The following is a 14237-nucleotide window of genomic DNA, read 5'->3' on the forward strand; positions in this document are numbered from 1 at the left end:
CGTTTCACAAGGACATTCACAATTCCTTTGTAATTTATATTCGGTAGTTTCCAACTACATACTCGTAGTTTGCGGTAAAATATCGTTGTGCGAATTTATCACCGGAAGTTGCAAATTAACTTTTATTTAGTACTAAGAAGATTTAATTGGCCTTTTACGATGTAAAATTTTTGCAACAGCTATCTTAAAACAAACAATTATGACTGGTATTTGCAAATCCTATTATTTCAGTATTTTTGTGTTGTAAAAAGTGCCTGGCATTATGTTGAAAATGAATTAAAATATTATGGAAGTTACAGTTTAAAAATTAACTAGAGGTAGTTTGTGTGGAAATAAAAGGTCCAATCAGAAAATTTTTCTTGTTTTTATGTAGACATGACTCTGTCTGTTTTTCAATGCACCTCCAGTAAGTTGTCGTTCCATCGTTTTCGTGGTCTTCCTATTGATTGTCTTCATATTGGGGAACTGTCTCTTGCAGTCTTTACTACTCTATTTATTTTCATCCGGCTTATATGGTCGTTCTATTCTACTCTTCTATTTCTTACCCAGTAATTGATGTGTTCCACTTTGCATCTACGTCGTATATCTGTACTTCTAGCTCTCTATAAAGAAATAGAAAGACTACAAGCCAAGCATGACAATTTTAATGTACACAAAAAGGTAAAAGAAATAACGGGTACTTTTAAAAAGCGAACACAAATGAAACTCATAGACACCAATGGAAAATTAATCATTGACACCCAAGAGATGAAAGACAAATGGAGAATATATTTGGAGACACTTTTTCAAGATCAAAGAACGGATTATAGGCATCCATTTTCAGAGAGGATGACGGGCCCGGACGTACTTAAATCTGAGGTAGAAGAAGCAATAAAACGGATGAAAAGCAGGAAAGCTATAGGGCCTGATAATATCGAAGCTGAATTTTTAAAACTCTTGGAGGAAGAAGGAATAAATTGGATCACGGCTGTCTTCAATAAAATATACAATACAGGAATCATCCCTGATAAATGGCTAGAATCAGAATTCATAGCGATACCTAAAAAACAGGGGGCTAAAAAGTGCGAAGAATATCGAACAATCAGCGTAATGAGCCACATGTTGAAACTGTTTCTTAGAGTCATCCATGGAAGAATTTATAAGAAGTGCGAGGAACAAATATCGGACAGACAGTTCGGCTTCATTAACGCAGTGGGTACCAGAGAGGCACTTTTCGGAGTACAGGTACTGATTCAAAGATGCAGGGACGTTAACTGCGACGTATACGCGTGCTTGATCGACTATGAAAAGGCATTTGACAGAGTTCAACATCAAAAGATGATAAACATTTTAAAAGAAGCAGACCTGGATGACAAAGACCTCAGAATAATTTCAGAACTCTACTGGAATCAGACCGCATACATGAAAATTAACGGAGAAGAAACAGATCACATAAAAATACTACGTGGAGTTAGACAGGGATGTATCCTATCGCCGTTGATATTTAATATGTACTCAGAGAAAAATTTTAACGAGGCTCTTTACGGAATAGACGAAGGCATCCTTTTAAATGGTGAAAGAGTAAACAATGTTAGATATGCCGACGACACCATGGTGATAGCAGATAGTTTAGAGGGACTTCAGAGGCTAATGGACAGAATAAACGAGTACAGTCAACAGTACGGACTAAACATTAATACCCACAAAACGAAACAAATGATTATCAGCAAGGAGAATATAAATGGGGCTCATCTATACATTAACGGGACGCAGATAGAGCGAGTAAAACAGTATTGCTACCTGGGAACTATTATAAACGAACAGTGGAGCAATGTATAGGAAATAAAGTGCCGCATAGGAAAGGCAAGAACGGTCTTTAACAAAATGAGCGCCATCTTCAAAAGTCACAACATATCCCTAGATACAAAAATGAGACATTTGAGATGCTATATTTTCTCTGTGTTGTTGTACGGGGCGGAGGCATGGACGCTTACAGACACCACTATTAAAAAACTTGAAGCATTTGAGATGTGGCTTTATAGAAGAATGCTGAGAATATCATGGACAGCAAGGATCACGAACAAGGAAGTTCTAGAAAAAATGAAGAAGTAACCAGAGGTTGTGTTTACGATCAAACGCATAAAATTGCAATATCTGGGACACGTTATGAGAAATCAGCACCGTTACTCCCTGCTGCAGTCTATATTGCAAGGTAAAGGCAAAGGTAAGCGAGGACCCGGTAGAAGGAGAATATCATGGCTGCGGAATTTAAGAACATGGTTTAAGAAAACCTCAACGGAGCTGTTTCGAGCCGCAACGAGCAAGGTCATGATTGCCAATATGATTTCCAACATCCGAAACGGATAGGAACCAGAAGAAGAAGAAGCTCTCTCCTATAGTGTTTTACCAGCAATTTTTCTGTGTGCAAGTGTTCTCATCTCTGCTGTTCATCTTTTTTGTCCTCTCTGTGTTTATCATCTTCTGTTTTTATCTTCAAATTTTCTTCTCGTTAAGCTGGGTTCTTTCAGTCAAATCAAATTTTAATAACTTCAAGATATTATGCAACTGGTTGATTTCAACAAGTTGTTGATGATCTTGTAGATGTAAATAAAAGTACAGTCTGTAGAATTGTTCATAGAGTGGGTCATCATATAGCATAAACTGCATGCTTAAAAATCCCAGAGATATAGCTACGGCAAAGCAAGGATTTTATGCTGTGGCAAACTTCCCAGGAGTGATAGGAGCTATAGATTGTACACATATTCAAATTAATTCTTTTAAAATAAATTTGCTGTTTTTAGATAAATTAGGGTTAAATTTTCTGGCCGTTATATTAAATTGGTACAGCATTCGTCGTTGTAACTCATCTTTCTCTTTGAGAGAGCAGTATTTGGTCTGCATAGCAGAATATTTTAAATTGTTTTTCTCCCATTTGGTATCATTTTTTATTTTTTATTATTTCTTCCATAATCAGGTTGAACGATAGAGAACTCAGGGAATCTCCCGGGCTTATCCCATTGCCAGCTTCAATAGAGTCAGTTTGTTCTGTTTTGTTCTATTAATTTTTGAATTAGTATAGTTGTTTGGTCAGATCTGGTCCTCCGTACTTTAGGAGTTCGTTCGGTATTCTGTCCTCTCCTGGTGATTTTCTATTTTTTAATTTCCTTAATGCTTCCTTTATCTCTTCCACCTCAATATTTATTTTTTCATTTGTCGAATTCTTTAACTTTATCACTTCTGTTTTTTTCTTCAAATTTTCTTCTCGTTAATCTGGATTCTTTCCCAAACTCATGTATTTTGAGTTTTTAATATTAATTTCCACACCATATTTCCTTGTTTCCCTTTCTATTTTTTTTAAATACCCTTATTAATTTTATGTTTTATTCTCTTCTTCTTCATGTGCCTTGTCCGTTCCGAACGTTGGCAATCAACATGGCTATTCTGACTTTGTTTACGGCAGATCTGAATAGTTCAGCAGATGATAATCCGAACCATTGCCGCAAGTTTTGGAGCCACGAGTGTCTTCTCCTCCCTGGACCCCTTCTGCTGTCTATTTTCCCTTGAACGATCAGTTGTAGTACTCTATATTTATTATGTCTCATAACGTTACCCAAGTATTCCAACTTTCTTTTCTTTATACTTATTCCTACCTCTCTCTCTTTACCTATCCGGCGTAGTACCTCTTCGTTGGTCACGTGCTCAGTCCAGGATATACGTAATTACGTCGGTAAGCCACATTTCGAAGGCCTCTACTTTTTTCATCAATGTTGCGGTCATTGTCCACGCCTCCATTCCATATAACAAAACCGGGAATACATAACATTTCAGAAGTCGAATTTTGAGAGGTAGGGTGAGGCTTTTAGAGGTGAAAATTTGCTTCATGCTAGTGAACGATGCTCTTGCCTTTCCTACTCTTATACGTATTTCCTTCGCTTGATCCCAATTTGAGTTAACTGTTGTTCCCAAGTAGATGTACGAATCCACGTGTTCAATTCTTTCATTCTCAGTAACGTTAAATTAACTTAAACAGTTTTATTCTCAGTAACGTTAAATAATCCGAAAAATCAATTGTTGTTTCTTGCTGAAATTGTTCCATTTCGTTCTAAATTATTATGTCTTATTATCGTTTCCAGAAGTAAATTGAAGGAAATTGTGTTAGAAGTGTTCCTGCTTGGTTTATCCCCCATTTAACTCAAAAAAATTGTTGAAAGGCGGAAGTAGAAACACCCTGGTAAAAAAAAGCTTTTTTCACCACCCTTTTTCACTACTAGTGAAAAAAAAAGACCAGCAATGTTATCCAATCATATTGAAGCCAACAAACAGGACTACAGAAAAAAATGAAGACAGTTTAAGAAAATATGCAAAGTGCTGAAAAGATACTACAATGAAAAAGATATCGAAGAAATTAAGTCTTTAAAAATAATCCTTTAAAATATGAAAATATATCGTACGAGCTCATAGAAATGACTTACTAATGCGTTCAAAAACTTGGCAAGAAACTATATCCTGATTCAAGATAAAAAAAGAAGACAGACTTCTAGGTCAAAGAATTCCATGGTTTATTCTTTTTTAAAAGTTGCATGTTTATTACATACAATCTAAAATGAGTTTCTAACAGATTTCCTCAATATTTATACGTTTGTGTGTATTTTCGAGATAGTAACTTTGGCAAACCGCGATCTAATTATAAAAAAAATAGTATACATTCTGCCAATAGCTTATTCATAACAGATTTTGGCCGGCTCACAATCAACCGGATATTCCGTTCTTAAAATACACTTAATTTATAAAGAAAACACGTTCCCAACGCTAGTGCCGTAATAAATCTAAAATTAGGATAAAATACAAACACCGTGGTTAGGTAGTAAGTTTGTAAATTCTTCGTTGAAATGTCTGTAGCCATACAATGAAAATTAATTAATACATCTCATATTAGACGTAATACGAGTAAGACAAGAAATTTCTTTCTTATAAAGTAATGCTCATATTATGTACATTATTTCTTCTTCTTATCCGTACCTTATCGGCGACAGCTCGGAAAAGATCTACTGAGCTACAACTATACCACTCTCTTAGGTTTTTTAGCCAGGAAATTCTTCGTCTTCCTATGGATCTTTTACCCTTGATTTTATCTTACATTATGAGCCTTAATGTCTCATATTTCGCACCTTTGGTAATGTGGCCTAAATATTCCAGCTTATTCTAGTTGTTTAGACAGTCTGATGGTGCAATTGGTATTGTAAGAGTATCATTTTAACATTTCTACTTTGTTCATGTTTATTGGTATCGATATTGATAGTCTATGCACCGACAGCAGAGAAAGAGGGTGAGGAAATAGAAGAATTCTACAAACAACTTGAATACATTCTGGAATCGACCAAAAAAGAAGAGGTCACCGTAATCATGGGCGGCTTCAACGCTAAAGTTGGTAATGTGAAAACTGATGGATGCACTGGTGAATTTGGACTTGGACAACGAAATGGCCGAGGTGAACGTCTCGTACAATTTTGCCAAGAAAAAGAATTTGTAGTAATGAACACAATGTTCAGATTACCAAACCGTAGATTGTACACGTGGACATCACCAAGGGATAATGCAGACAACATCGTCAGGAATCAAATCGATTATATACTAATCAGAAGCCGGTTTAAAAACTCCATCACGTCTACAAAAACCTATCCAGGCACTGATATATAATCAGATCACAATCCGGTGGTGGCTGTAGTAAATATAAGATTCAAGAAACTACAGAAAAGTGCAGTTAAACAAAAGATAGACGTTAAGCAACTGAAAAACGCAACTATACTGGAAAGAACAAGAGAACAGGTAAACAACAATCTTAGAAACATCGCTGCAAAAAATAGGAACACAGGCAATGTAGAGAATAAATGGATGGAGATAGAAAAGGCCCATATGACAGCTGGTGAAGGCTCCTTAGCTCCAAGCAAAATTGAGAAAAAGGAATGGATGACAAACGAAATTTTGCATCTCATGGAGGAAAGTCGAAGAAATAAAACCAACAAGACAAAATACAAAGAAGTGAACCGTGAAATTAGTGATAGAAAGTACGATAGCTTTAACATGCATAAAAAGATCAAGGAAATAACAGGTAAAAAAGTGAAACAAGCATCCATAGTAAAGGACAAAAAAGGTAAAATAATTACAGATTTAAATGAAAAACTGGCAAGATGAACAGAATATATTGAAGAACTTTTTGCAGACGAAAGACCAGAAATAGCAGTGGCAGAACCTACAGATGACACAACAGGGCCTGAAATCCTAAAAAGCGAGGTAGAATATGCTATAAGGAACACAAAAGGGGGTAAAGCTGCAGGACCAGATGAAATTCCTGTAGAATTTTTGAAACTAATAGACGACGACGCACTTAAAATAATGGCGAACCTCTTTAACACAATTTGTAGAACAGGCATCATACCAAAGAAATGGCTCTCCTCTACTTTTGTCACAATCCCGAAGACGAATAACGCCAGAGAGTGTTCAGACCACAGAACTATAGCATTGATGAGCCACACACTAAAAGTATTTTTAAAAATAATTCACAAAAGAATATTTAATAAATTAAAAGAGGACGTAAGCGCCACACAGTTTGGATTCAGAGGTGGACTGGGAACACGAGAAGCTTTGTTTGGTCTGAGTGTGTTAATGCAAAGATGTTTGGATGTAAACCAAGACCTCTACGTAGGTTTCATAGATTTTGAGAAGGCCTTCGATAAAGTCAGACATCAAAAGCTGTATGAAATCCTAAGAAGCAAAAACGTCGACAGTCGCGACATTAACATCATATCCAGGTTGTACTGGGGACAAACAGCAAAAATCAAAGTTGATAATGAGTTAACCGAAGAAATTGAGATTCGAGGTGTGCGTCAGGGATGTGTGCTTTCTCCACTGTTATTCAATATATATATAGCGAAACAATATGTCAGGAAGCGCTCCTAGAGCAAAACATTGGTATGAACATTAACGGAGAGTTAATTAACAATATACGATACGCTGATGACACGCTAATAGTAACAGATAACCTAGCAAATTTACAGTTTTTGATGGAAAACATAAACACCCATACCAATAAGTATGGTCTAAAACTGAACATCAAAAAGACTAAATTCATGATTGTAACAAAGAAGCTATACACCAATGTGAATTTAACCATAAATAATCAGCCAGTTGAAAGAGTTACGTCCTACAAATATTTAGGGGTTTGCTTCACTGATACTAATGACCAGACAAGAGAAATCAAGAGGCGAATAGAGATAGCGAGACAATCGTTTGTCAAAATGAAAAAGTTCCTATGCAACCGGGACATAAATATAAACTTAAGAACGAGAATGTTAAGGTGCTATGTTTTCTCCGTTCTACTGTACGGCATAGAAGCCTGGACACTGAAAAAGATAAACATAAAGAACATTGAGGCATTCGAGATGTGGTGTTACAAGAGAATGTGGAAAATACCATGGACAGAAAGAGTAACAAATCAAGATATTCTGCTGAAGATGGGGAAGGAATGCGAAGTCATAAAAACCATACAAACGAAAAAACTGGAATATCTGGGACACATAATGAGAGAAGAAAAGTACTCTCGGCTTAGACTCATAATCCAAGGAAAAATCTTGGGAAAGAGAAATGTGGGACGTAGGAGGATTTCCTGGTTGCAAAATTTAAGGGAGTGGTATGGGTGCAGTTCAATACAGTTGTTCAGAGCTGCAGCCAACAAAGTAAAGATTGCTGGGATGGTAGCCAACCTCCGATAGGAGACGGTACTGCAAGAAGAAGAAGATTGATAGGATAGACCCTTGTTACAATAATTTACGTACAAAAATTTTAGAAAATCCCGATAAGTTTCCTCAATGGAAAGGTATAGTATTTTCCTCTGCCGATCGAGAGAAGTATGTTCCTGAAGTCGAGGCTTGGATAAACTTTTTAAAAAAGTAAGCTAAACCTAAATATTCCATACGAACGAAATGCTGAGTATTATAATTTACATAAAAGAAATGTACTTACTATTAAACTTTGATGATAAAATTTGGAGACGCAATATGGTTCTTTGGTATGGTATGGTAGCTAGCTACCAAATACGTTGAAGGCATATCTTTTTTTACCGTTTCACTATGGAACTTTAAACCCCATTATACAAATAATTATTGGTGGAGTCTAATGATACTGTTGTTCGGTAATTTTAGTCAGACTCTTGCAGTTCGGTGATTCTCCGATCAACTGTAGCTGACAAACTTAACGCATTCCTAATCAATGAATACAAAACTCATCTAAATGATCTAAATGTAGGAATATTTCTTAGTATAAGTATTTAGCATAGTTTTATTCATTAGTTACGCCACTGCAAGAAACCACTTAAACAATATGCTTAAGTCGCTATAAGAGAGACGCGATTCAGGGGCGAAGGGGACAAGAGATATGTAGACGAGATCACACATTCCTCCTGAGCTAAAAGGGATTCGATTTTTGTCGCCCGAACTGAGTAAACTTAAATTATCGTACACGCCGAAAAAGACGAAAGACGAAACCAATTAACGACGGGGGTGTTCGATATTTTAATTCGCAGACAATTATCCGTAATTTTGTGTACATGTAAATAACATCATTACAGTTTATTTTATGTAATAAAGACTTCTCGCATAGATCGCGGACTTTCACTATAACGTTAATTCCTCTTCAAATAATAAAAGAACTTTAATTAGACCTACATAAATATACTAATTTTCTTTCAGGTGGGGATAGAATCGACGCTGGAACAACCTTACTTCGTGATGGGGCAAGGTTGGGCATCCTGCAGTCCAGAACGCACGCAGCGACTCTTTGGTTTGAAGGTGCATAAGTTACAAGTCGGCGATGTTCTCATTTCCCTGACCCCCAGGGAAAAAATGCCGAGCATTTCCAGGACCGGAACCGGGACGACAATCATGACAACGGCGACGACAACCTCGATGACAGCCAGGCAACAGCATCCCGTTTGCACAGTAACGAAAACACAAATACCAGTTACGAAGGTAGGATTAGAATTATATTGTCTCCTTTTTCTTTATATTACTATTAAGGTTTCCACAGTTTTTATTTTATTCCTTGTGTCAACAGTTATCTCCAGCTATTTATATACTGATAACCTCTAGGACCCATTCTGGGGCTTGTGCTTCATAGCCTCATTTATTTGATCTCTAAACGATATTTAAGATCTTCCTGAGTTTCTTCTTCCTATCGAACTTCCTTCTTTATAATAGGCAATTTTTTTTAATTGTAGTAATGCCAGAATTCAGTAAAAGCCTAAGAAGGTATCCATTTCCAGAATCCAGGCATCCAGAAATGTTTCAGACGTTAGGTCATAAACCAATAAATAATAAAATCCACAAGGAAAATAATTCCTGTAGCTGGCTGTATACCACGTATAACAAAAGAGGTTAGTCTTTGTATGTGGGTATATTTATAAAAACCCTTAAAAGGGCAACATTACAAGCACGAACGTTTTCGGAACAACTGTTCCATCATCAGGTTAAAATGCCTAAAATAAGTATAAACCATTTAGTTACAACAAACGTGGTTTAAAATTTTGACTAAGGTTAAAAACAATAAAATGGTTATACTTACAGGTTAACATGCCTGAGCCACCAAAATATTTGGGTAAAAACCCTTTAAATTGAAAAATGTTACCGAAGAATGTACATGATGTTTATAATACTATATGATGTTTAATATTTTAATTAGATTTTACTTCAGGTAACATACACCCATGCTTAATTGAGTTCCAGTGTCCGGAGAGTAAACCTCTTCAAACGGACTACGGTTGGCAACTGATTGATGAAATACTCATGAGCGGTGTCAGAAACAAAATGTCAATGAACCATGAAACAGTGTTAGTTAAACATTATATTACTACAGCCAAAAGATTAAAAAACTTTGATGATGTTAAAATGATAACAGTAATCCAGGTGTTGGAATTTAAAAATTTCTCTATAATTATTTAATATTGGATGTAAAAGATGTAAATTACTGGTGTTGTTGAAGGTCATGTTTAAGAAGATGACGTATGTATTAGGCAGCTTATTTTACTCTTTATCGTATGGAGTGTGGTCTAAAAGGTGTAATTTGTGAAGAATTAGCTGAAATATATGGAAATGTCCTTTTATGTTGCTAACATCTAGGACAAGGAAGAATAATTAGTATATATTTGTAGCTAATGTAAGACTTTTTTAAGTAGATGAAATTGTTTAATACTGCTAGTATCGTAAAAATTTTTTTTTTTATAATATAAGTGAGTCCAATAGTTTGAGAAAAAATGATTGAAAATCTTCCGGCTGAAGGAATTAAAGTTATAATTTATGTGATTAAATTTAAAAAAATTTTTTATGGAAAGACTGAGATCCTCAGAGACCTGGCAGGAATAACAGTAAATGGAATGACTAAAGAATAAGGGGAGTGGGTTAAAGGGAAATGAATGAGTTAATCAACAAAATTAGAGATGATAGAGGTCCTTCATGCTTAAAGCTTTATGCTTAATGCTTTAAGCATGAAGGACCTCTATCATCTCTAATTTTGTTGATTAACTCATTCATTTCCCTTTAACCCACTCCCCTTATTCTTTAGTCATTCCATTTACTGTTATTCCTGCCAGGTCTCTGAGGATCTCAGTCTTTCCATAAAAAAATTTTTTAAATTTAATCACATAAATTATAACTTTAATTCCTTCAGCCGGAAGATTTTCAATCATTTTTTCTCAAACTATTGGACTCACTTATATTATAAAAAAAAAAATTTTTACGATACTAGCAGTATTAAACAATTTCATCTACTTAAAAAAGTCTTACATTAGCTACAAATATATACTAATTATTCTTCCTTGTCCTAGATGTTAGCAACATAAAAGGACATTTCCATATATTTCAGCTAATTCTTCACAAATTACACCTTTTAGACCACACTCCATACGATAAAGAGTAAAATAAGCTGCCTAATACATACGTCATCTTCTTAAACATGACCTTCAACAACACCAGTAATTTACATCTTTTACATCCAATATTAAATAATTATAGAGAAATTTTTAAATTCCAACACCTGGATTACTGTTATCATTTTAACATCATCAAAGTTTTTTAATCTTTTGGCTGTAGTAATATAATGTTTAACTAACACTGTTTCATGGTTCATTGACATTTTGTTTCTGACACCGCTCATGAGTATTTCATCAATCAGTTGCCAACCGTAGTCCGTTTGAAGAGGTTTACTCTCCGGACACTGGAACTCAATTAAGCATGGGTGTATGTTACCTGAAGTAAAATCTAATTAAAATATTAAACATCATATAGTATTATAAACATCATGTACATTCTTCGGTAACATTTTTCAATTTAAAGGGTTTTTACCCAAATATTTTGGTGGCTCAGGCATGTTAACCTGTAAGTATAACCATTTTATTGTTTTTAACCTTAGTCAAAATTTTAAACCACGTTTGTTGTAACTAAATGGTTTATACTTATTTTAGGCATTTTAACCTGATGATGGAACAGTTGTTCCGAAAACGTTCGTGCTTGTAATGTTGCCCTTTTAAGGGTTTTTATAAAATAAAATATACCCACATACAAAGACTAACCTCTTTTCTTTTTTTCAATAAATAATATTAACCATAGACTCAATTTCCTCCTCTGTCGTACTGCTCCTTTTTCTTCATCACCCCAGAAATCAGACAGTGTACTTCCCTCCATTCTTTTTCTCCTCTCAACATTATGTTTACAACGTTTGTTTCATCCAGCCCGAAACCCATTCGATTCTCGAAATCTCCCCTCTCATTTGCCCATCTCTGGGTTAAAAATGTGGGCGGGAGCGTCCGGTACCCCACAAACAGTACAGTCTGCCGTGGCAGATTTACCTATTCTATTTGTGAAGGTGCCAAAACTACCATGTCCAGTCAGAAACTGCGTCAGGAAGTAGTCTAGTTTCCTGAACTTACATTCCCACCACGGCCTCAGATCGGGAATAAGCTCCTTCGTCCACCTTGCCTTTCCGCTATCATCGCCCATTCTCTCTGCCACTCTACTATCGTTCTATCTCTCTCATTTTCATCTATATTTACATCCATCCTCCTCGCATACACTCTCGCTCGCTCTTTGCACAACAAAACGATCGGTATCACCGCTCCAATGACATATAGATTATTGGATCATTTACTGGAAGGTGTTCGTGTACATATTTTGTCCAACGTTTTTGAATTAATATTGCTACGCCTTTTTGCCATGATTTGTTAGCTTCTGACATGAAAACTTTGTAGTGAGTGGTCTCCCAATGTCCTAATGGGTCTCAGATATCCCACAGATATCTATCTTCTTCTTGATCAGTTCATTTTCTAATATATACAATTTACCTGGCTGTAGCAGCCCCCTAACATTCCATGTTGCGATGCGGTGTTTTTTACGTAATGTTAAGTTGGCGTATTACTTTGTACTTGTTTTGGATTCTTCCGTTTCTTTTATTATAAGGTCGCTGTTGTCGCAACGTTGCTCCAAACGGGAAATGGCACTACCTTGGAGTAAATTATACGAACGACATTACACGCTTACAATAATATGGGTATCGCTTACAAAAACAGTTGTCTAATTAGTGTCTATTCAAAGGACGGCACAGCAGTTTATATAACATAAACATCTGTTCTAGAAATAGTCAGCGAAGACACGGATTCCGAATCAGCGCTTTAACACGAGATTCCAAAAAATTACTGATAAAAAAGTTATCGAACATTGCTCGCAAAGTTGTTAATGTGTTTAAGAAAAAAAAACTCATTTCAAAAGCATTATTCACCGACGAATTATTATAAATCATTCAAAGCTACGACGAGGAAACCCCCGATGGAGCACAAGAAAAGTTTTTTCACCTTTGCTCATTTTAACTTGTTTGGAGAGGCAATGAGGCCGTAAACTGCAAGATTCACTTTTCCAATTTGATGTTATGGGAGAATTTAAGGGCCGAATTGAATACAACAGCATTTTTTCCAAAACAAATAAAAGTGGTTCGAAAAGTTTGGCAAGCAGAAAACGGCTGGTAAGAAATTCAACAAACGAAAATTTATGACCAGTTAGATTATTTTTGAAATTAATGGAAAAAAGGGGACCAAAGACTTTATCAGACAGACTCTTTTTTACCGATCACCCCAACTGGAAGCATGGATCTTGGTCCAAAAATTGTCCACTTGGAATCAACACCGTATCTTCTTCTTCTTCAGATGCAAATCCACTAATGGATGTTAGCGATCACATTTTCCATTAATTCTCTATTTCTTGCAATATGTATCAGAGATTGTATGTCGTTAATCCCTGTCCATTGCCTTATGTTTCGGAGCCAGGACATTTTCTTGCGTCCCATTCCTCTCTTGCCTTCAATTTTACCCTCGATTATAAGTTGGAGGAACTGGTATTTTTCATTTCGCATGATGTGACCTAGATACGCCGTTTTCATTTTCTTGATGGTTTCGAAAAGTTGGCGTTCTTGGTTTATTCTTTTAAGGACATCTATATTTGTGATTTTCGCTGTCCATGGTATTTTTAGGATACGGCGATAGTGCCACATTTCGAAAGCTTCTAATCTGTTTATATCCCTCGTTTTGAGTGTCCAGCCCTCTACGCCATATAGCAGCACTGACCACACGTAGCACTTAGTAAACCTTAGTCTCAGTTGAAGATCGAACTCTGAACAAGTCAGTACCTTCTTGAATTTTACGAAAGCTTGTCGAGCTTGCTCAATGCGACATTTTACTTCCCTGTCCGATGCCGTCTTCAAAAAGCCACGATCCCAGGTATTTAAATTTACTCACTCTTTCAATGGACTTAGTATTCAGTGTTATGGTGGAGTTTTCAAGTTCATCCAAGTTTCTGGAGATGATCATAAATTTGTTTTTTTTTGGTATTAATCTCTAATCCCATTCGCTTACTGTATTCTCCGATTATAGTGACAAGTTGTTGAAGATCAACACCATCATCAGCATATCGTATGTTGTTGATCAATATTCCATTCACTTTGATTCCCATCTTTGCATCCTCCAAAGACTCTTGAAATATGGCTTCCGAATAAATGTTAAATAAAAGAGGGGAAAGCACACATCCCTGTCGAACGCCCCTTCTTATATGTATGGGTTTGGATATAGAATTGTCTATTTTTAACTGTGCCGTTTGATGCCAGTACAAGTTTTCAATGCATCTTATGTCTTTTTGGTCTATATCAACTTTCTTGAGGATCTGCATTAA

At 35.9% G+C, this 14237-nt stretch overlaps 1 protein-coding gene across 5 annotated transcripts in view; it reads left to right on the top strand.

Annotated features, from left to right (window-relative positions):
- Positions 1–14237, top strand: part of LOC140449495 (uncharacterized) — a 267953-nt gene that overhangs the window by 244800 nt on the left and 8916 nt on the right. For all 5 annotated transcript variants that reach the window (XM_072542682.1, XM_072542683.1, XM_072542680.1 and 2 more), the window contains one exon: positions 8724–9002. In XM_072542682.1, the coding sequence (XP_072398783.1) occupies positions 8724–9002 (279 nt within the window). The remainder of the gene's footprint in view (positions 1–8723; positions 9003–14237) is intronic.

This window comes from Diabrotica undecimpunctata, chromosome 9, assembly GCF_040954645.1.
Source record: "Diabrotica undecimpunctata isolate CICGRU chromosome 9, icDiaUnde3, whole genome shotgun sequence".
Taxonomy (NCBI): domain Eukaryota; kingdom Metazoa; phylum Arthropoda; class Insecta; order Coleoptera; family Chrysomelidae; genus Diabrotica; species Diabrotica undecimpunctata.